Source organism: Octodon degus, unplaced genomic scaffold (assembly GCF_000260255.1).
Source record: "Octodon degus isolate 3935 unplaced genomic scaffold, OctDeg1.0 scaffold00042, whole genome shotgun sequence".
NCBI lineage: Eukaryota > Metazoa > Chordata > Mammalia > Rodentia > Octodontidae > Octodon > Octodon degus.
The window spans coordinates 1,478,211-1,500,513 of NW_004524618.1; the positions used below are offsets into that span (position 1 = coordinate 1,478,211).

At 55.3% G+C, this 22,303-nt stretch overlaps 2 protein-coding genes and 1 pseudogene across 4 annotated transcripts in view; all 3 read right to left on the reverse strand.

Annotated features, from left to right (window-relative positions):
- Kcnip2 (potassium voltage-gated channel interacting protein 2) overlaps positions 1 to 17,835 on the reverse strand; it is a 19,963-nt gene extending 2,128 nt beyond the window's left edge. The window contains exons 1-4 of the mRNA XM_004631452.2: positions 17,712 to 17,835; positions 1,615 to 1,710; positions 777 to 830; positions 169 to 293 (exon numbers count right to left, since the gene is read on the reverse strand). Coding sequence (XP_004631509.1) covers positions 169 to 293; positions 777 to 830; positions 1,615 to 1,710; positions 17,712 to 17,784 — 348 coding nt within the window. The 5' untranslated portion in view covers positions 17,785 to 17,835. The remainder of the gene's footprint in view (positions 1 to 168; positions 294 to 776; positions 831 to 1,614; positions 1,711 to 17,711) is intronic.
- LOC111816843 lies at positions 10,534 to 11,565 on the reverse strand (annotated as a pseudogene).
- Positions 17,836 to 19,785: 1,950 nt separating the features above from the next.
- CUNH10orf76 (chromosome unknown C10orf76 homolog) overlaps positions 19,786 to 22,303 on the reverse strand; it is a 210,232-nt gene continuing 207,714 nt past the window's right edge. For all 3 annotated transcript variants that reach the window (XM_023715517.1, XM_023715518.1, XM_004631461.2), the window contains one exon: positions 19,786 to 21,360. In XM_023715517.1, coding sequence (XP_023571285.1) covers positions 21,268 to 21,360 — 93 coding nt within the window. In that variant the 3' untranslated portion in view covers positions 19,786 to 21,267. The remainder of the gene's footprint in view (positions 21,361 to 22,303) is intronic.

Genomic DNA, 22,303 nt, shown 5'->3' on the forward strand with positions numbered 1-22,303 from the left:
TCCCTCCCCCCTCCCCGCGCAGCCTGGCGCGCGCCCACCCGTCTCTGTTCACGCCAAGGGTTCTCTTCAGAATCCTCCCGCCTCGCTCTGCCAAGTACCGGGCGGTCAAGGCCCGGCCCGGCCTCCCCACTCCAGCCCGCGCTGGGCTGGGCAGCGGCGTCCACTCACATTCTTGAAGCCCCGGTACAGGACCTGCAACTCCTTGCGGGTAAACTTGGTTTGCTCCTGCAGCTGCTCCAGACCCTCGGGCCGGTGACACACGGTGGACAGTTCAAACTCATCCTCCACGCTGTCTGCGGAGCGGTGGGGGACAGCCCCGCCTCAGGCCTGGCCCTGCACCACGCTTCACAATCACCGACCTCTTTACCCTCCTCCTTGTCCCCGCTTCCACGACGTGGGGCAAGGAGGACCGTGGTGGCCGGCTTCGAGGTCTAGCAGCCGGCTGAGGCCAGGCCTGGACCCCAGCGCTCACCCCGAGCCTCGGTTCCCGCGCGGACGGGAAGGGACCCCGCAGCGTCTTCGCCCCAGAAGGACAAGGGGCAGAAGGCGTCCGTCCGGGAGCCGCAGCCGAGAGCGCTCGGGCGGCCGCCCACCCTCCCCGGCCCCGCCCACCCCTGCCCCGGCCCCGGCCTCGCCCACCCTCGCACCCCTCCCCGGCCCCGCCCACCCCTCCCCCGCCCCAGCCTCGCCCACCCTCCTGCCCAGCCCCTCCCCCATCCCACGCGGCCAGCCCCAGGCAGTGCCCCGCCCCCGCTCCCGCCCACCAGGATAGTCACCTGGGTCCAGCGGGCGGGGTCTGTGGGGGCGGAGGGAGGCTGGGGCGGCTAATGCTGAAGGGAGCGAACCGTCACTAGGGCGCGAGCGGAGCAGCGGACGCGCAGCTGCACGCTGCAGATGCCTCGCCCGCGCCCCAGTCTCACACCTGCGCACACGCACACGCTCGCGCCTCTTCTTCCAAGCTGCCTCAGTGTGCAAAACGCTAGCTACAAGACAGGCATTTTGAGCTTGCAAACGTCACTATGATCCTATCGGATGCAAGGCTCCACTGAGGAGAGACCCAGGGACAAAGTCAGGTCACTCAACTTGAGGCCGCACGGTTGGGGACCAGGCCGGGGCAGAAAAGCCCAGTGTCTTGGCATCAAGAGGAAGGCGGGCAACATCCGCCCTCTGCACTGAAATCGTCCTGCTACCTCACAGCCCAAAACAAAGGTGAGGGCAGGCAGCTCCCGCGAATGCAGCTGCAACCCCGCTAAACTCCGCAGCCCTCCCACTTGGGCGCAGGCTCTGCTTGCTCGAGGCCGCGCCCGCACATGGTGCCGCCCCCTACTGGCCGAGCTCACGCGCTCGGGAGCGGCGGCCTGCCTCCCGCAGCCCCCCCCAGGAGACATTCGGGAGAGGGCCTGGGCTCTGCCCATCTCCCTGCCCTGGCTGGGACGACCGGGTCCTTCTGGGTTTTTGGAGTTCGCAGGCCGAAGAAGCCGCCAGGCACTTGGGCGCACACACGTGGGCACAGCAGCTGTGCCGCTCACATGCACTGCCCGCCCGCACGCCCGCCCGCACGCCCGCACGCCCGCACGCCCGCCCGCCCGCAGGAAGCACAGGAGAGGCACTTGCTTTCGCTGACTGAGGGCAGCGCTTGGGGCCCGCAGCACGGCAGCAGCTTGAGGAAGCGCTGCTTCAGCGCTTTTTTAGTGGGCCCCGGAGGGTGGCCTAGGAAGAGAGAAGAACCCAGGAGGGCGCATTAACTCCTGACCCCTGTCCCTCGTTCCCTACCCCCCACCAGGCCGGGAGGCGGGGCCGGGCACTGGGACAGGTCTGAGGGCTGGGAAGGCTGGCGCAGGGCTCGGAACCCCAGGGCCTCGGGCCTGCCTGGATGGAAACGCTCCGCACACAGTGACACACACGTAACACCCCAGACAGGACCGTGCATGCGTAGTGGGACCCCCCACCGTGTGTGCACACAGAATGAGAAATCATAAACAGGCACCAGGGACAGATTTTGATACCCTGTATCTCACACCCAATGGCTTGTTACACATACTCGCAACACACACACACACATTTACCTCCTACTCCCTGCCACATACAAATGTGACCTAACTAGATCATGACACACATGTAACAGGCCATATCACTCACAGCACGGTCAAACCACACAAGAACTCACAACAGCTCTGGGATATCCTCAGGCTGTTAAGAACACCATAATAGGGGAGAGAGCCGGCTCAGTAGAATAAGAACTTTGCCTGGAAAGCGCAAGGACCTGAGTTCAATCCCCGTAATAGAGGGGCCTGGTGGCACACACCCGTAATCCCAGACTCAGGAGGTTGAGGCAGGAGAATCACTTCGAGTTCAAGGCCAGCCTAAACTACACAGTGAGACAATGTCTCAAAAAATGAACAGGAAAAAAAAAAAAAAAAAAAAAAAGCCAGGGAGATAGCTCAGTAGAATAAGTGCTTGCCTGTCAAGCACAAGGTCCTGAGTTTGATCCCTGGTACCAAAAACAAAAATAAAAACCTTTCATAAATTTAAAAAAAAAAAAGGAACAAAGCCCCCACCATGATCCCTATCAAGGTTACCAAGATAAAGCTGTGCTGAGAGCATGTCCCTAAGGCACCTGAAGCTGAGCCTGTCCTCACTCACATAGGCATTATTTTTTCCTGCGAGCCCTCTTCCCAAGGAGCAGGCTTATCAGCTAACTCATCAAACCACATGAGTGGCCTCTCCCAGTGTGGCCTTCAAAGTGGTAGTGGGCTTTGAGGCAATTACAGATCTTTGAGATGAATATTTTGGTGTGGTGTGGGACTGCCCAAGACCCATTCATCATGCCCTTCTCCTCTCCCCTTCCGTGCGTGCGTGCGTGCGTGCGCGCGTGCGCCCTACAGCTCTAATTATGCCCTGGGGACTCTCAGCATAGGTGTCTGTGTGTGCATGCATCTCCCCGTGCCTGTGCCAGACAGAGTCAACGAGGCCTGATACACTGACCAAGGCTGACCTCGGTCTATTCCTGGAGGAACGCAGCTTCCTCTGGTTAGAAGTTACGCCCATTCCAGCCCCCAATCCAGCCTGCCCTCCAAGGCCAGGAACAAGCCCTCTACCCTCAGAACCAGGCCTTGTTCTCGGAAGGTCACTCCCTCCTTCCTACCTTAGCTTCCCCCCAACAGAGCTATGGAGAGTTGGGGGGGATCAATGGTGGCCTAGGCCCCGGCCCAGAGCTCCATTAGCCAGGACACCGGCTGGATCATGCCTGGGGCTTCTGATGGTGGAGTCACCCTGGAGACTGGTGGGCGACTCGTCCACTTTCCTATCCCCAAGGTCCCGCTCTTCTGTCTGTTCTGGACTTCATAAGCGTGGGAACAGAAAGGGCCTGCCTTCAGCCCACCAGGCGCTTCCCATGTGGGTGCTCTTCCCACCAAAGGGTCTGAGGAGATGGTTGCTGAATCCTGTCCCAGGCCGATGAGAACAAGCTCAGCCCAGCCTCCCCAGTTCACCTGGCTGTAACTCTTGGGCCCCTCTAACTACAGCCACAGATGGAGGATGCTTTTCCTGAGCCTCGGAGCTGTTTATGGATCTTCTGTCTTCCATCCTTATGTTCCTGCCAGACATCTATCCCAGTCTGCCCCCAACCCACATGGTTCTTGTCTGCCTCGCCCACCCTAGTGCAATGGGGAACAGCCACACGTGGAACTGCACTGCTCTTGTGAAGAGGAGGGGAGCCAAAGAGGAGGGGAGCCCAAAGCTCTCACTGTAGAGGGCCGGCAAGCTAGCTCCGTGGACTAAGTGCCCGCTTAGGCAAGCGCAGTGACCTGGGTTCGATCCCAGCACCATATGCTATGCCAGCCCCGCCTCTAGGCACACTGAGACACACACTGAGACAGGGTGTGGTGGTGCATGCCTGTAACCCCAGCACTGGGGAGGCTGAAAACAGGAGGATGGCTCCAAGTCCAAGCTGCATAGCTCCCTCTAGAGGCAGAAGCCTCCCCTCTTCTCCCAACACCACTCCCCTGTTGACTTGGGGGGGGGGGGTAGAGAATTAACTTCCCAGGATGAAGCTATGGATCATTCTGCCCCTAGGCACACAGAGGTGCTTGGAGTGGCAAAGGGGCTCAGGAGGTAGAGGCCCTGACGCGCTCTCCCGCTTGCCCCCGCCAGAGCCAGGTTCCAAGTGTCACGTCAAGTGCTGCCACACTGTCCCTCCAGAGCCTGCTCCCTCCAAGCTCCTGGCCACAGAGCTGCTATCTCCTTAGAAAACTACGGGAACCACCACATGCTCAAGCAGACCCCAAAGCTCAGCTGTACCCCTGCTCTTTAACATCATACACTTTGCCCTTTCTCACACACAAGTACAGGTGCAGCCTATACCTCATGGAGTCTACATATACCCTGGAGCCCACAACTCCTTAGAGGTGTGGAGTCACCCACATCAGAGTTCTTATAGTACCCTGGCTCCAAAAGGGACTGTCAGAAATCTTATATTAGTGGGGACAGCACTGGAGAAGCTGAGGCAGGAGGATCATTGTGAAATGGAGGCCATCTAGGCTATAAAGTGAATTTAAGGCCATGCTGAACTGCATAGCAAGACCCTGTCTCAAAATACGAAAAAGAGCTGGGCCTGGTGGCCCAACACTTGAGGCTGAGGCAAGATGATCGCTGTGAGTTCAGTACCATCCTGGGCTACACAGTGAGCTCAATGCCAGCCTGAATTACATAACTAAGTCCTGTCTCAAAAAGACAAAAAAAAAAAAAAAAAAAAAAAAAAAAAAAAAAAAAAAAAAAAAGAATTAGCGCTTGCCTGGCAAGCGCAAGGGCCTGAGTTCAATCCCTGGTTCTGCAATAAACAAACAAACAAACAAACAAATAAATAAATGAAATACAAGGGCTGGCCGGATAGCTCAGGGGACTAAAGAGCCTGCTTGGAGTGCAGTGGCCTGAGTTTGATCCTCAGTGTGCTGAGCCAGCCCTGCCCCCGGGGCACGCTGAGATACTGATTGAGACTGGGGGTGGTGGTGCAAGTGCTTGGGAGGCTGGAAACAGGAGGACCTCTACAAGTCTGATCTATGTAGTGAGACCCTGTAGGCCCTGCACTAAATAGATAAATAAAGTTAAAAAATAAAAAGAAAACCAAAACAAATTCATTAAAATATAGTACAGAAAACATAAATGTAAAGTTTTATATTACAAAATCTGATATATCAGGATCCCTGGAGCCTCCCTCTACTCCAGACACCCTTGCCACCCTCAGATACCCCATTGCTCTCAGACTCCCCTCAACTCAGCCCTGCGCCCTCCCTGACCTGCCTCCTTTCCCAGACTGACTCCAGGAGCCCCCTCTTCTCGCCTCAATGTGCTGCCCGGAAGGACCCCAGCTAACTTCCCCTTTTTGCCCTACCTCCTACAGCTCAGCTTGCCCACACACACCCTGGGTTACCTTCCAAGTAGACAGGCTCAAAGAGGCCAAACTGCTCCAGAACCTTGACAAACAGCGTGAGGACCACGAGCACGGCAACCGTCTCCAGGCCCTCCAGGTTCATGGCGCACCTGGGGCAAGGGCCTGCTCTGCAGAGGCGCCAACACCCAGGCTGCCAGCCTCACCTCACCTCGCCCGCCGCAGCCTCTCAGCCTCCGCCCTGGTCTCCTCCCTCCTGGCCCGCCTCTGCCCGCACACCTCCGGCCTCAGCCTTTGGCCTGGCGCCTCCTGGGGAACCTCTGCCTCCAAGGGTGTGGGCCAGAGGAGGGCAGCAGTGACGGCCTCCAGATACCTGGCCACTGCGTGCCCCAGGAGGGTGAGGAGGAGCTGGAGCGCTGCCAGGGGCGACTGCGTGCGTGTGCGCGCGCATCCATCCGTGCTAAGCAGCACGGGGAGGCCGAGGCACCTGGGCACGTTCCTGTTACTCCCGGGTTCCTCAGGGTGGGGATGCAGAGCTACCTCCTGCGGTGTCGCATGTGTTTAGGTGTGACTGTGCACTGGCCACAAAGCTTCGCACTTCGGGTATGACTGCTGCAAGGGGTTGTGTGTGAGACCTTCTGAGCACGTGTGAGGGCAGGTGTGTGCTCAGGAGCGCTGTGGAGCTGGGCTGCAGCTCCTGGCACGGATGTGCTGTACAGCAACTGGGAGCATGGCTGTCGGCTTGTAAAACTGTATCAGCAGGGACTTGTGAGAGTACCAGGAGTGACCGAGCGAGCAGTCAGAAGGACACAAGCACCATCGATCAGAGTTGCCATGGAGACTGTTCAGGCAGGAAGCACTTTCTTCCCACAGGCCACAGACAGTGAAGCTGGAGCCCAGGGCAGAGAGGCTCAGGCCCCACAGCCTGGCAAGAAAAACGACACCCCTTCCAGACCCTCCGAGGAGGGGACTTGCGACGGTGAGCTTGAGGCCAAGAACCTGTTCTGGGAGACAACACAACAGAGTCTGCTCCTTGGTGCACGCACCCCCCGCCCATGAGCCCCCTCCACTTCTTCCTGGGAGTGCAGGGGTACGAGGGGCCTGCAGAGCCGAGGGCAGCAGGGCAAGTACCCGGTGACCAGCACTGCTGGTCAAGGTGCCTGAGCAGTGCCTTGCCCTGGAGGCCTAGCCCCAGGCCTGCGGGTGGGGCTGTCGCCGGCCTTGCAGCAGGGCCGCTACTCCCTCCTCCTCCTGCCGCACGGGGAAGCGAGCCACACAGGCTAGGCAAGTCTCCAAGGCTGGAGCCTCTGTTTAAGCCTAGTCTTGTGGGACATGAGGGCACATGCCCGTAATCCCTGTGCTTGGGAGGCTGAGCCAGGAGGATCTCTTCAGGTTCAAGGTCAGCCTGGGCTGCAAAGTGAGCTCAAGGGCAGCCCTGCAGAGCAAGACCCTGTTTCAAAAAGACATACATACATACATACATACATACATACAGTCTTGCCAGGTGTGGTGGCGCACACCTAAAACTAGCACTTGGGAGGCTGAGGCAGGTCACCCTGAATTCAAGGCCAGCCTGGGCTACATAGTAAGACCTTGTCTCAAACATCAAACACCCCAGTATGCATGTGCTACACCAAACACTATAGTCCACACATGCTAGCCCCCTTGGAAACCACGCCCCCAGGAGGCCCGGTTAGGGAGATTGTGGGATGAGAGGTCCAGGATGGAGCTGCGTGGTCGCAGCCCGTTCCCTGCCCGGAGCCCCGACTGCAGTTCTGCACACTGCCACTTGGGGTCAGGCGTCCATGCCTCTCCTCCTCTCCTCTCTACGGGCCTAGAAGCCAGGAAGTGAGTCCTGCAGATGCCGATGGTGGTAAGACCTTTGGGGCTTGGCCTCCTCAAGGGGGAGTGGGGATTAACGCAGGGTTTGCTCTGGTTTCTCACACCCTAGAGGTTACCAATGTACAGGTGAAATCTGCCTGTCCCGATTGCACCCCAGCATTTATAATAAAGATCCCGTTGTCTCAGCCCATTTGGCTGCCTCCCGGTTCCTCAGCACAGCACACTCGGTCCTGCCTCAGTGCTTTCCCACTTGCTCCGCTCTGCCCGGGTGCCCTGCCTCTGCCTTCCGCTGGCCTGCAGTTCCTACTTTGTCTTTGCCAAGTTTCCAGCCCTCACAGTCGGCCAGTTCCCCAAGACCCTACTGAACTCTGTACTGAGCCTGCCAAACCCAGCACCCAGCTCCAGGCCACCAGTGGGACAGGAAACCACAGTGCAGCGTGAGTGGCAGAGCAGGGGCCAGATGCCAGGCCCCCAGGCTTCTCATCTCAGACCTGGGACATTACTTCCTGCTCAGGCCCAAATAGCAAGCAGGCCGTGTGGCCTCAGGGTGGGGCCTGGTGGAACTCGGAAAGGGCATCACAGTGAGCCGCACACAGAGGCAGTGCAGGATGGAGGATACCATAGCTGACGATGAAGATCGAGGAAGGCTTTGCTTTAAGAGAGCACTGGGGGGTGGGGGGCTGGAGAGATGGCTCAGTGGTCTAAAGCACCTACTTAGAACAAGCTCAGCAACACACAGGGACCGCGGTTCAATCCCCCAGCACCACATGCCAACCAGCCCCGCCCCCAGGTGGGCTGAGCTGGACACACACACACACAAATAAAATAAATAAATTTAAAAAAAAAGAGAGAGCACTGGGGTGACCATGAAGCTTGAGCTCTTGCATAAAGCACAGTGGACAAAAAAGAATAACTTCTGCCTTGAACCCTAACTCAAAGCTTATTCAGGAAAGAAAAGAAAGAGAACAAGTAAGGAAGGAATTATATCGTTGAGACTTGTGGATGCAGCTATTCTCACAATATCTTTGTGAATCTGAAGGGCCAGCCAAAGAGCTCAGTGGATTACAGTGCCTGCTTAGGCAGATGCAGGGGTCGGAGGTTCAATCCCTGGACTGCTGTGCCGGCCCCACCCCCAGGGGCATGTTGAGACAGCAACTGAGGCTAGGTGTGGTGGCGAGCCCCTGTAAGCCCAGCTCCTGGGAAGCTGAACACAGGCGGATCACTGAGTCCAATCTACGTAGAGACCCTGTAGACCTTCCTAAAAATAAATACACAAAATAAATTTTAAAAAAATGAAACACATTGTTTAAAAATTATTTAGTGCTGCGCATGGTAATCCCATGCTAACTGGGAGGCTGAGACAGGAGGGTCACCATGGGTATAAGGCCTGCCTGGGCTACTTCATGAGTTCAAGACCAGCCTGGATTACACAGAGACCCCAGCTCAAAAAATAAATTATCTAGTCTGCAGATGTACCATTTTAAATATTTTATTTATTTATGTGTGTGTGTGTGTGTGTGTGTGTCCAGCTCAGCCCACCAGGGGGCGGGGCTGGCTGGCGTGTGGTGCTGGGGGATTGAACCATGGTCCCTGTGCGTTGCTAAGCTTGTTCTAAGTAGGTGCTTTAGACCACTGAGCCATCTCACCAGCCCCTGTACCATTTTAAATAAATGTCTGTTGTAATAAAAAAATCTGAGCTTTGCAACTTGCAATTAACTAGGTGATGAGTTCTTCACCTGCTTGTGCATGCCTGTTTCCCTCTGCATGTGCTGTGGGAAGAACGTACAGAACGCCGTTGGAATACTGTCTGACAGCGTGAGTGCTAAGGAAGAACCACCGCTGTTAGTAACACAGCGCTCCTCCTTGCGGCTCGAGAGCTCTTGACATGACAGCCCTGCAAGGCAGCTCTGTCACTTGTGGGGTAAACTGAGGCCCACAGATATACAGGGACTTGTCCAGGCCAGGGATGTGGCTCAGTGGCCCAGTGCCTGCCTGCCTGCCTGGCAAGCACAAGGTCCTGAGTTTGAGTCCCAATACCAAATATAAATAAATAAATAAATAAGTGGCATGCTTGATGGGTAGAAGAGGAGAAGGAGGGGACAGAAAAAGAATCAGGCTGTGTTATGTACATTCCTCAAGGAATGCAATCCCTCTGCACTACAAACATGTATTGGTAATAATAAAAATTGAGTAAATAAATATATAGGGGGAAAATAAATCCATAAAGGGACCCGCTCAGGGTCACTATCCAAGAGGGGAAAACACACAAGTTTGAGCCCAGATCTCCCAATCAGTCCTGTTTCCTCACTAGATTCCGAGCTTCTGCAGAGCTAAGGTGTTAAGAATAGCAGGCACACGAGCTGGAACCTGGGGAGCAGAGGAAACATGAAAGCGACCCAGCTTCAGGCAGGGAGACACAGCCCCACCCACGGAAGCAGGACCATTCAGCCACTCAGGCGAGTGTCGTGGGCCTCCCAGGGGCCGAGATGAGGAAGGATACAAGAAATGCAGGCAGGTAAAAAGGCATAAGGCGGCTGGCTGGGTGCGGTGGTTCAAGCCTGTGATCCCAGGACTCTGGGAGGCTGAGGCAGGAGAATTACAAGTTGGAAGTCAGCCTGGCAAGCTTGGCAAGAAAGACTGTGCCATGTTTTTCTCCTGTGAAATGGGCCTTTTTGTCTATATACTGAGCTCACTCTTTTCCTCTGACAAGAGATTCACAAATGCAGGTTTCCAGATCAGACCACACGGCGCCTTCCTCCTCTGGGCCTGTACCTTGCGGAGTGTGCACTCTGTGGTCCCCATCCCCAGTACATCCCTAGCTCCTTTTCTTTTTTCCTGGCTGTTTTTCTTTTTCTTTTTTTTTCTATTTTTTATTTTTTTGGTGGTACTGGGGATCAAATTCAGGACCTTATGCTTTCCAGGCAGGAGCTTATGCTGCTGAGCTATATCCCCAGCCCCATTTATTTTGGGATAATGTCTTTTTTTTTTTTTTTTTTTTTTAAGTAGAAACAGTGTTACTTTATTAAAATACTGAGTTTATTTCACATGTATATTTGTCTCCCTAACATCTCCATGTCTGACCACCACCACTACTACTATGTCTTATCATGACATTCCAGACATACTTAAAACCAAGTAAAGGGTGGAGTTCCATCTTTAAAAACTAAACAGGCATTTCAGACAACACATTCTTGGCAATGGGACCTGGACAACATTTATCAAACACGGTAGGGCAAGTTCTCACTTTGCATTACAAAAAGGATAGCCAGATAGCAACTGTTACAGAAATGAAAGACAACGGAAAACTTTAACAAACTGTTTAAACTGTTTTCTTAAAGAGACTTCCTCCACTGCCAGAGATCTTGAATAGCCTCTTGGTCAGGCATCCGGAAACAATTCTTCACATAATTGATGAATTTGGCTTCCACTTTGGGAAGAGAACCACCTTTTTCTATACTTGCTTGCATTTTTGCTTTAATGTCTTCTACAGAACTAGGTCCTTTCGGTGTTTTAGGACTCTTCCTGTTTCTTTTTTTTTTGTGTGTGTGTGTGTGTTTTGCTCCTTGAATGCCTTCAGGGCACTTTTGCATGGCTGGAGTGTTGTGGGGATCGAACTACAGCAAACTGAGGCTGCCAGCATTGTGGAAGCAGCCACTTAAAGAACTGAGCTAGGGCAGGGCCCCCCTCTTCCTGTTTCTTAAAGGATTCCTGCCCTTTTGATCTTGGCGTTGATGGTTTTGAGTCTTTTCCATTCTGGTTTGATTTCTGTGCATATTTGGCTGGAGTATCTCGTATTGATTTCTTCACTGGAGCTTTCTCTTCAGTTTCTTCATCCTCCTCCTCCTCATCCTCATCGTCCTCGTCGTCTTCATCAGCAGTGAGTTTTACTTTTTTCTGTGGAACCTTGCTGCCACCTCCAGGGGCAGATCGCTTTCCAGATGTACTTAGGAGTTTTACATCTTCTTCCTCTTCCTCTTCCGACTCTGCATCTTCTTCCACCGCTACTAAATGTTGTCCACTAATATGCACAGGCCCTGAGCCACACTTCAACCTTAAGACAACAGGTGGTGTGATTTCAAAGCCCCCAAGGGAAACCGTCGGCTGTGCAGACATTTTCAAAGTTGCCAGTGTTACTCTAATTGGACTGCCTTCATCATTCATAGCCTCGCCTCAACAATGTGCACCAACCCCTAAACTGACCGTTCTTAATGACAACTGGTGCTCATTGTCATCGTTATCCACCTTAAAGTGGTAATCTTTGTTGGCCTTTAGTTCACAACCGAAGAGAGAATTCTGGGGCCTCAGGGGCTCATGTCTATATCCGTCGAATCTTCCATGGAGTGGTGGCGCGCACTTAGGTGGGAGAGAACGCGGACGGAAGTGAATGAGTGCTGCTCCACAGACAGACACGCAGGACGGAATCACGCCAGGGCTGGGATAATGTCTTGCTAAGTCTCTAAGTTGCCCAGGTTAAAATGAAAGCAAAACACACAATTCTCAAACTTTCGATCCTCCTGCCACAGCCTCCCAGTGAACAGGGATTACAGGTGTACCACACTGTGCCTGGCTGAGTCCCCAAACATTTGGAGACAGGGTCATGTTATGTAGTTCAGCCTGCCCTGGAACTCACCGTAGTCCCCCTGCCTCAGCCTCATGAGTGCTAAAATTCTGAGTCAGCATGCCCAGCTGAAAGGATAATTTTGAGCTGAATTTTTTGATACTGGGGAATGAATTCAGGGCATTTACAGTTTATTGAATTATAACTCCAATCCATTTTTTTTTTTTTTTTTTTGAGACAGGGTCTTGTTAGGTTGCCCAAGCTACATGTGAACTTGTGATCCTCCTGCCACAGCCTCTGTGTGCCAACACACTGGCTGCAGATTCTTGAATGATGTCCACTTTAATACAGAGATCAACACTTACAGAGCTCACTTCGTTTCTTGGATATTTAATAGATCTCAACTCTCATAATAAAGCCAAGAGGTAGGTTCTACTGTTTCCGACTTTTCTGCAGATGTGGTCAGAGTAAACACATCTATTTTGTGGATTAAGGGGTTGAGGCTCATGGTGATTTTTCCAAGACAACAGCTGATATGATGTGAAGAGTGACACCTATCTGTCAAGAACAAGGTCCTGAGCTCAATCTCCAGTACTGTGGGCAAAAAAATAAAAATAAAAGAGTGACCCCCAGCTAGTGATCTGCTCGCTGGCTCACACTGACTGCCAACGCACGTGAGGTGTTGGGAGATCTGGTGACCACAGCCCAGTTCATGGGGAGGGGAGGGGGGGTACTCTGGGCAGCACACCCCAAGGGGCAGATTCCAAGGAGCCCTAAATGCCAGCCACACCATGCGCACCTCTCCACTCCTGATGCTGTCTGCAGGTAGACAGAGCCACAAACCTTCAGCGTGCTGCCCTGCTCCTGGTCCTTCCTTTTCCTCTCAAAGACCTTGAGCCCTCCTCACAAGGACTCTGAGTCCCCCTTAGACAGGTCTGGCAGGAGGGTCTGTCAGGAAGAAAGAGCAGGCTGCTCCCAGGGCTCCTGGCTGCGTGCCCCAGAGGCACGACTCTCCCTGGCTGAGCGCTGCAACGTTATAAAGGCAGCAGCTCAGGCCATGAGGACGCCTGCAGGCCTGTGGTGGGCCCAGTGGCCCCTCTGAGGTCCCGCAGACTTCATCCACCACCAGCAGTTTGCTATCACATGGCCATTTAGCTCCTACAGCTCAAGCCTGGACCCCTGCACCTTGGGAGGAGCCCACCCTGTACAGCTCACTGCTGTGGGCCAGCCCACGAAGACCCTTCTCTGATCCTTACTCCCTGCATTCCCAGCTGAGCCAGGATACCACAGCCCCCCGCTGAAGCGGGTGATGAATGGCCTCCCCGACACCCGGGCTATTTTGGGTCCTGGAAGTCAAGCCTGTAAAGATTGAGAGCTGGCCCTGCCTGGCTCGGGCCATCTGTCACTGCAGACAAGCCCAAGCAGGGGTTCAGGGAGTAAGCTCCCTGAGGGGCTTCAGACAGGGCTCTAGCTCAGCCCGTTCGTCTCCTCTTGGGGCCATGAAGCAAGGAGCAGCCACAGGCCCTGCTCATCCTGCACGGAGACAATGGTAACCCACACCTCAGCCCATCCAGGCTGCCTCGTCAGGGTCTCCTTGCAGCCAGGTGGAGAGGGGACCTCAGGTTCTGTGAGCCCTGCCCAGCAGCCCTAAGGGAAACCTAACTGGAAATGTGCACACAACTTGGTGGAGGGACTGCACAATCACCACAGTCCACACACAGATCCCATACTAGGACAGAACTCCAAAAAGTACAAGGAACTTAGTCACTTGGAAGTCGCAGCCCAAAGTGAAAGAAAGTGCAAGACACTAGGAACCCAGAGGTGTGCAGCCCCAGGCCACAGTCCTCACCCTGCCCTTCCTGTCATGCACTGGCTCCAGTGGGGATGGTGTGGCGTCACCCCACAGCAGGTTTTTCCTTCTGGATACTGCCTTAGGGCTCTTTCACTGACTTCCAGCAGTGCGCAGTTTAGCCAAGAGCCTTTTCCTCCATCCCTGGGCCCTGCCCCTTACCGGGTGAGCCCTTCCCACCTTCAAGGAGCCCCTGGCTCAGAGGGGTAGTGTCCCTAGCTGCACCTCCTCCGACGGGGCTTGGAGGCTCCTGTTCCTCTCTTCTCCTGTCACCCGCCCTCTGGCCCGCCCTCCCTACCCCCCTCCCCATCCACGTACCTGGCGACAGGGACCCAGTCACCAGCTGGTAGAGGGACCTCGCCGCCTGCCCCAGGGGGCTCTGGCACCTGCGGGGGCAGCGGCTCATGGTCGGCAGAGCTGTGGCTGCTCCCAGCTCCCAGCTCCCCTCCGCCTTCGATCTCGGCCGTGCCCCGCCTCCGGCCTAGGTCCGCACCGCCTCAAAGTTCCCTCCCGCTCAGCATCGGCTTCTAGATTTGCAGCGGGGAGGCCAAGCACTGGGATGGGCACAAAACGCATCTCCCAATACTGTCTCGTTCCACGCCTGCTCTACCAGCCACTCACCCATTTTGGCACAGGGACACCAAGGGGTAGAGGACACAGTTGTCAGGGCAACTCCCTCCCCACCTTCCGCACTTCCCGGGCTAATGGAAGAAAAAGCAGAAGGAAAAAAGTGGGCCACAGGGCAGAGGCACAGGCTGTGCTCCCAGCCTAGTCACCAAGAGGAGGCCCCTGTCCCTGCCCCATCCGGACTCTATCAGATGGGAGCCCCTTTGGGCCCTGAGAAATTGTGGACCTGAGATTGGTCCACTCTTCCGACCCAGATGATACCTTATGGGGCGTTCAAAAATCTCACATTTAAGAAGAGGGATGCTGAGCATGCGGGCGCATGCTTGTAGTCCCCGCACACGGGAGGCTGAGGCAGGAGGATCACTGTGAATTCGAAACCAGCCTGTGCTACAACGTGAGCTCAAGGCCAGCCTGTGCTGCACAGCAAGATGAGAAAAAGAAACGGAAACAAAACCAAACAAGAATATAATCTCGGAATGTGCCTTGAGTCTCTCACCGATCAGCTCTGCGCTCGTGACTCCTCTCCACCACACGGGGGCGCCCCACTCCCAGGAACAGTGCTCGGGGTCGGCCAGACTCCAAGAGCGCAGGGTCAGGCCCGAGCTCTGGCGGTGCTGGTGAGACACCCCCCCCTAACCAACTCCTGTCCTTTCTTTCTTTGCTCGGCCAGGGTCGACCCTGATCTCCGTCTTTTCCCTCTGTGCCATGCCGCCAAGCGACCCAAAGGGTTAGGAGGCTGGGTGGGACAGGGCTTAGATTTTGTCGCCCTGAAGATTCTCCTGGCTGTTTGGAGCGTGGGGCAAAAGTGCAAGATGAAAGCTGGGGGCACCCAAACCCCCTGAGGTGCAACTTCAAGGCCGTTTCTGCACTCCGATGGGCCAGGGCTCCGGGGGTTGAGCGGAGCCTTGTCTGACCCGCGGAGTTCCGCTCACTCCAGGAAGGGCAGAGGCAGCTCGGGCACTTCAGCACCAAGGCTAACGACCTCCAGGCTTCCTTAGCACGGCCCTCCCAAACCCGTACGAGCCTCCTCAGTGGACAGATCCTGGTAGGCTTGTTTTTACATTTTTTTTAGAGACAGGGTCTTGCCTGTTTATGGCTCAGGCTGTCCTAGAACTTGCGATCCTCCTGCTTTAGCTCCAAAGTCCTGGGATTAGGGACCTAGGACTAAGAACTGGGGCTTGTATTTTTTTTTTTTTTTTAATGTATTTAACACAGGATCTACAGTGTCTTACTACACAGATCGGACTCGTAGTGATCCTTCTGTTGTCAGCCTCCAAAGTGCTGGAATTAAAGCGCCACCATGCCCAGTCGCAGGCACCCTCTCAGCGCGCCCCTGGGGTGGGGCTGGCACAGCACACCAACAGGGTCGATCCCCAGTCCCTGCGCTTTGCCTAAACAGGAGCTTTAGTCCACTGAGCTACCTGACCAGCCCGCTTCTACTTCTTTTGGTTTTTTTTTTTTTTGCTCCGAATGCCTTCAGGGCAGGTTGGGCTGGCTGGAGTTGTGGGGATCGAACCACAGCAACCTGAGGCTGACAGCTCGCTTCTACTTCTTAAATTATGTGCGGTGCATCTACAGACAAGATGCTGATGACAGGGGCCACAGTTCTGGGTGTTTGTCAACATTTGGATTTTTCATTTCCTTCGAGAGGCTGGCAGGAAGGTAGTGCTGCCGTTTTACAGAGGAGAAAAGTGAGGCCAAAAGAGCAAGCACGTTTCTCTCCTGATTGACCCAACGTCCACCCTGGAGGACAAGCATCTCCCCAACCCACCCAATCTCTGAGCCAAACAGCCTTGTCAAGAGGGGTGACTTCACTAAAGGGGACAATCAGTTAAGGCAAGTAGCAAACACCAACCAATGTGGTTATCAGTGAGGCCTGGGCTTTTACTCCTCTGAGGACCCAGAGCTGCGAGTGGGAATGGAGGTCACAGTAATGGGTAACTGGACCATTGGGAGTCCATCCAGATCAGATACACATTTGGCATTGTTCCACATCTGGGGCCTGCCTGTGTGACAGTCCCCTTTGGGGAGGGGTACTGCAACTAAGGGCACCTTGGCATCCGTGAATGGGGCAGTCACTCATTGTCATCCTAGTCCTCCTCCCCATTCCCAGGTCTCACCTGATTCCATTCTGGAAGCTCATGGCTTTCCCTATGTCCTTAGCTGTGCCACCCGCAGGACAGACAGCCTCCCCAGCCCCATTCAGCCGGAGTTCTTAGGCAGGGCTGCACAACAAGACACAAACACAAACATACATGGAAATGGACGTGAGGTGACAGTCACCTGTACACACACACATCCGTGCCACCAAGCCAAGGGAGAGTGCTGGTCTCACACATAACTCTACACAGAGAAAGAGAAGATGTGCCGCAGCAGGGTGGCTGTGGGTATTCGAGGACGGCCAGCCAGCAATCCCAGGCCTTGAGCTTCTCTCGGCAACTCTCTAGGGAGGCAAGATGTGATGCGTTTTCTCTGGGGCTTGGATAAAGTTCTACGAGGGTTTTTGGGGACCAAGGGAGGTTCAGCTGTAGCAATCTGTGTAACTCTTGGGGCTTCCCTACAGGGTTGAGGTGCTGGAACCACAGGGTGCTCCTAGGAGCCAGCCTGGGCAGCTGAACACTTGAGTACCCTCTTGGATCCACCTGGGCTATTTGCAAAAACTTAGGGAAGCAGTAGAGCGCACTGAGGACTACCACCTGTGCCAGAAAACCAGCGAGGAAAAGAGGGGACAAATGAGGGCACTGTGTACATGCACAGCTCCACTGCGGGCACAGCCTTTCAGATACACAATCAGACCAAACGCTCTACCATTCCCCTTCTCTCGCCGTCACAAAACACACCACCATGCACTTAAGTGGACAGCCCTGAGGTTCAGTCAGAAAGCCTCAGAAAGAGACATGACAACAGCGAACCTAAGTCACTCTGGCATCACATGCCACTTCATGCAGAATCACACACTCAAAGCACAATGTTGCACACATAACAGAGACAGGCGGTCAGAACACCAGAACACCCGAGGTTTTACACAATCTCACTCAAACCTGACAACACTTGCGTTGCCACACAGCAACTGCACTCACCCTGGCTGTCACCAAATCCAGGGCACATGGCAACCAGCTGTAGGAGGCGCGCGCGCACACACACACACACACACACACACACAGCCACAAGCAACTGTTACAGGCGTTCACTCACGTAACACCGCCCACTCCAGGCACACTCCCAGCCCCGTGTCACACACGCCTACACCTGCTGCCTCTCCATACCTTGGCCCCTACCCCCACCCTGCGGGACCCAAAGCTTCGACCCAGAGTCCTGCCGCCCAGACTAGCTAGGAGGGGTCCGGGAGGTGGGCCGCGCACCGGTGGGGCCCGAGCTAGGGCCGGGGGTGACGGGTCTGGGGGAAAGACTCTGCCCTCCCACCCACGACCCCTGCGGCACCGACTCACCGGTGAGCTGGTCGTAGGAGCCGTCCAGGTCCCTGGAGTCGGACAAACTCTCCTTGCGGCCCTGGCCCCGCATGGCCCCCGGCGCCCGCCTCCCGCCGGGGCCCGTGGGAGGGGGCGCCGGGTGGCCCGGCAAGGCGCTGGCTCACACAGCGCCCCCTGGTGGCAAACGCGCGGGCGGGCCGGGGGGCCGGGGCGGCCAAAGGGTAGCCGGGCTGGAGCTCGGCGGCCGGGGAGGCGCGCGAACGAGGAGCGGAGCAGAACCCGAGCGGAGCCTTCTCCGTCCGCCCCCTCCCCGCGGCTGTCACCGCCGCCTCCCCCCGGCGCGGCCCGGATTGGTTCCCCACCACGACCACTCGCAGGGAAGGCGCACGGCGACAGTAGACTGGAGAGTGCGGGACGAGCGCGGCTTGCGCAAGCTGAAGCCCGGGACGGGGCGGAGAGACTCCGAGGCAGAGGGGCCTTGGGGAGGAAACCCCGCCCCATCACGGTTGCCCCTTCCCCCACAGCGTGGCGGAGCCAGAGCCCGGGGCTGCGCCGAGCAAGGCCGTTCCTGGGCCGTTTCCAGTCAGTTCCCCTCCGTGGCCTTCGTCACCCCGCTTTGGACAGATGGGGAGGACCACTGTCCAACATCAAGCCCTGCTCGGGTCCAGTACAGGGCCCCTGACTGCCAGGGGAGTTTTCCTTGGTTCAGGTGCTCCGCAGGTCCCTAACTCACCTGGAGGAGCCTCAATCACTGTTAAGTACCTTCTCCCCATGTGGTGACCCCGCTGACCAATAAAAAGTTAAGGAAACAGTGAACCAGGTCAGTGTCTCCAAACCACCCTGCTCTTTTGTCCACCCCCTCATTCCCCTTTTCTTTCAACTTTTTTGCCCCTCTCTTTTGTTACTTGCCCTATCTGACCAAGACGCCTTGTTTTCCAGCAGATCTGGGGGTTCACTGAAGCACTTGGGGATCCAGGTGATAACAAACAGGAAACACACCTTTTATGAAGCCACCGTCCCTGGGTTTAAGTCCTTGTCTGGAGAATGGGGCAGGACACTTAATGCAGGTCACTGGGAAGGGCACATGTCTGGTGGGTCTGGAGGGGTGGCCTGCTGAGACTCTGCACATTTAACTTCGGCCACTGGATCTCCCGTCCAAGCACTTGGATGACCGCGACGGAGCAAGAGTCCCAGCAGGAGAGAGAAGGAGCTGCAGCAGGACGTGAGAGCATCTCCCTGCGCGGCGCGGCTCACCTCACGAGATCTGGCGCAAAGGCTAGGTCTGAACAGTGAAGGGCAGCTTCCTCTAAGGGTTATTCTGGAAGGGGAAGAGGCCCTCTCCTGGAATCGTGTATATGAAGAAGAATGGCTGGGCAGTACTCCGTAGGCCCAGTCGGGATTTCAAGTACCCTACGGTCAGGCCAGCCTGGAGCTCAACCTTTCCCATGGAGGGCAGGGAGACCTCTGCGTGGTGCCTGTGACCAACCTACCCTTGCTCACTTTTTTAGGGGAACTGGCAGGAACCCTGAAGGTGCCCAAGGGACGACTGCTGGCCTCAACACCAGTGGTTGGAGACAAGGGAACACTCTTCTCCTTAGAGCAGGGGTCCCCAACCCTGGCCACAGACAAGGAAGCTTAATCTGTATTTACAGCTGCTTCCTGTTTCTAACACCTCTGGTCAGATCAGCAGCCCCAGCTCTCGGGAGCCAAACCTCATGGTACTGTGCAGGCACAGGGCGGGATCTCCACCAAATGCCCGAGAGGCTCTCCACCTTCCCGCAGCTGCAGAATTTTTTTTTTTTTTGTGGAACCGGGGATTGAATTCAGGCCCTTGCCAGGGAAGCGCTTATTCCACTGAGCCATCTCCCCAGCCCCGCAGCTGCAGATTTGTGGAGCATACTGAAACGCTTGGGCAAGGGAGGCTAAAAACTCTCAACCCAACAGGCCTCTACTAGGGCCAGAGATGCAGGGGAGGAGTCTGTAAGGACAAGCAGGCTTCTCTAGCCAGGGGACCAGCAGATCAGCTTAAATTTGTCTTTGAGAAATGAATCTGGGCAATGGAGTTTAGTGGGGGGAAAAAAGTCACTAAAAAGACTGTCCCACAAATAAACTTTTAATAACTTCGGCCTGTCCGCAGTTCCAGATCTAGCTGCCATGGACTTTATCACCAGGAAGACCCCACATGCCCCAGGGTGAGCCCCCAAGTAATGGCCAGTGATCAGAGATAACCCAGCCCATGACCCCTTATGAACCTCCATTCTGTGTAGCAGTCTGTTGGCAGATGCTCTGAAACTAGTGATTTGAGGCCTATTGGGTAGCGCTAGGACGGTCTCACACCTGTTCTCACAGTGGGATTCCTGCACACTCTGATTCTTCCTTCACTGCTTTCTTCCTACCATCCTGAGGGCTTTAAAAGGACTTGAGAAAAGGATGGTCTTGGAACAGCAGCTATTGGGAGGCAGCTGTGGGGTAGCAGGGAAAGCCTGCCCTGGTCCCGTAGAGGCCACCCAAAGAAGCCAAAGGCACAGCCTCTTTAGATGGAGGGCACCCCGCCCACTCACCCAGGTTCTTTCCCTCCCAGGCACCAGACCAGAGCAGGAACAGATTCCTCCCCAGAGGAAATGCTCAGGCTGGCTGGATGTAAACAACAGCAGGGTGAGGGGGTGGAGCTCATGGAGGGCAGCTGGCTGGGGAGGGCTGGCCACTGCAGGGGAGCTGCTGGAAAGGGAACTAGCAAGGCAGGCACCTTGAGGGGTCCAGAAAACCCATCAAGCGTTTATTTCACACACACCCATGGGCAGTTTAAACCAGACTAAAAATAAAACGTTACGGTTGTGAGCCTATTGTGCTGAAGAGTCAGTGGTTGGAAGGCAGGAGAAAGCTAATAGGTACCCCATGCCAAAACTTAAGATCTGCAGAGTGGTGGCTGGACAGAAGTGCTCCGGGGAGATGCAATCTTCAGAGACAGCAACTCTGAATTTAGAAGAATTTAGAAAACAATACCTACCCTGGGCCTGAGCTAAGGGTCCTATGACAGATTGCCAGTAGGGGCAGGGGGACACATATTTCAAACCCAGCTCAGGGGAGCTGGCGGCTTACCTCAGTTGTCTAAAGCGCGTTCTTGAGCAAACTCAGTGTGGGGCAAGGGACTTCCGTTCAATCCCCAGTACCACATACATGCTGCACCAGACTTGCTCTTAAGGTAGCCTGAGCCAGCCAAAAAAAGTAATCCTTCTCAAGCCCAGCTCGGCTCTGGGCCCAAAGCAGGCAGGATCCATGAAAGCCAGTGGGCTTCAGGGTGCTACTATCACCCACAGCTTAGCCCACCAACACCTGCAAATGCGCGAGGGTGTCCTGGAAGCCCCCACACTCTTGGATGTGGCTCCCCTTGCCCACCCATTCCTAAGTAAGAGCCCCTGGCTGCTGCTGCTGTCCAGGCTCCACTGAGGTGTGGTCTTCATCAAGAGGCCTCAGTGTCTGAGTTTCTCTCCAACCTTGGAGGCAGCCCCTTCTCCCCCTCTAGCCCAAGAGCCTTGTGAGTAAGGGCAGTCAGTGGCTGTCGAAGGGCGTGGACTCAGGAGATAGTGGAGAACTCCTTCAGCAGGACCTCCTGGCTGAGTGTGTGGAACGCCAGGTTTCTCCGGACATTGGTGCTGATGGATCGAACCTGGGAAAGGTGGTGGGATGAAGTGGTCAGGGAAGAAGCGAAGGAAAGGGCAGCGTGCCCAGCGACAGGCAACTCAGGCGCAGCAGCTTCCACTTGAACTAGGTCAGCTCTGCTCCCGTGTGCCAGCGTGCAGGCAAGAGAATTGAGTAGGGCGAAGCCAGTACCAGACAGTCTCATGAACCACGTCCTCTGATTCTTTCACAACCCTCTTCATCTCCCCAATAACTAATTCTCTTTTTTACTGCTGGCTTCCAGTAATTATCCTACATCAACATAAAGGGTCACCAACCACTCCATAAAAATACTCCTCACACTAACGGCTTGGGTCTGGATGTTCCCCAAAGGCTTATGGAGTCATAGGTAGGGCATGACTCAGAAGTGGCTGGATCTAGACAGTGCGGTGCCAGGACCGAGGGCCCTAGGATTAGGGTGTGAGTGCTGCCCGCCCCGAGCAGCCTGGATAAGATATGAGGGGTGGAAGGAGCTGTGGTCGTCCCTTGCTTGCTTTGCTACCCCTGCCTGCTGAGAACCGTCTCTCCTCTGTGATGCCCTCTGCCTTGGAGCCAGCCAGTTATGGACTGAAACCTCTACGAACTGTGAGCTCAGTAAGCCCTTTCCCCTCCAACTTTGGGTTGGGTATTTTGCCTCAACAAAACTAAAGTAACTAACACAGCTACCTGTTCTTAACTAACTCACCCCAGAGAGATCCTGAGGAATGTCATGTTAGGGTCAAACTGGGGCTGATTTAGCACAAGACAGGTGACCCGAAACCCAGCACTTTTCCCACAGAGTTGATGTGGGAAAGGAGGAGCTTGGCTGATGAAGTTATACCCCAGCAGAAGGAAGCTGCGAACACGGGAAGCAAGTAGAGCCCAGTGCATCTAAGGCAAGTCTCTGGACAGGAAGCCTGTGTACAGCAGGCGAATGGTGGACAGCAGAGCTG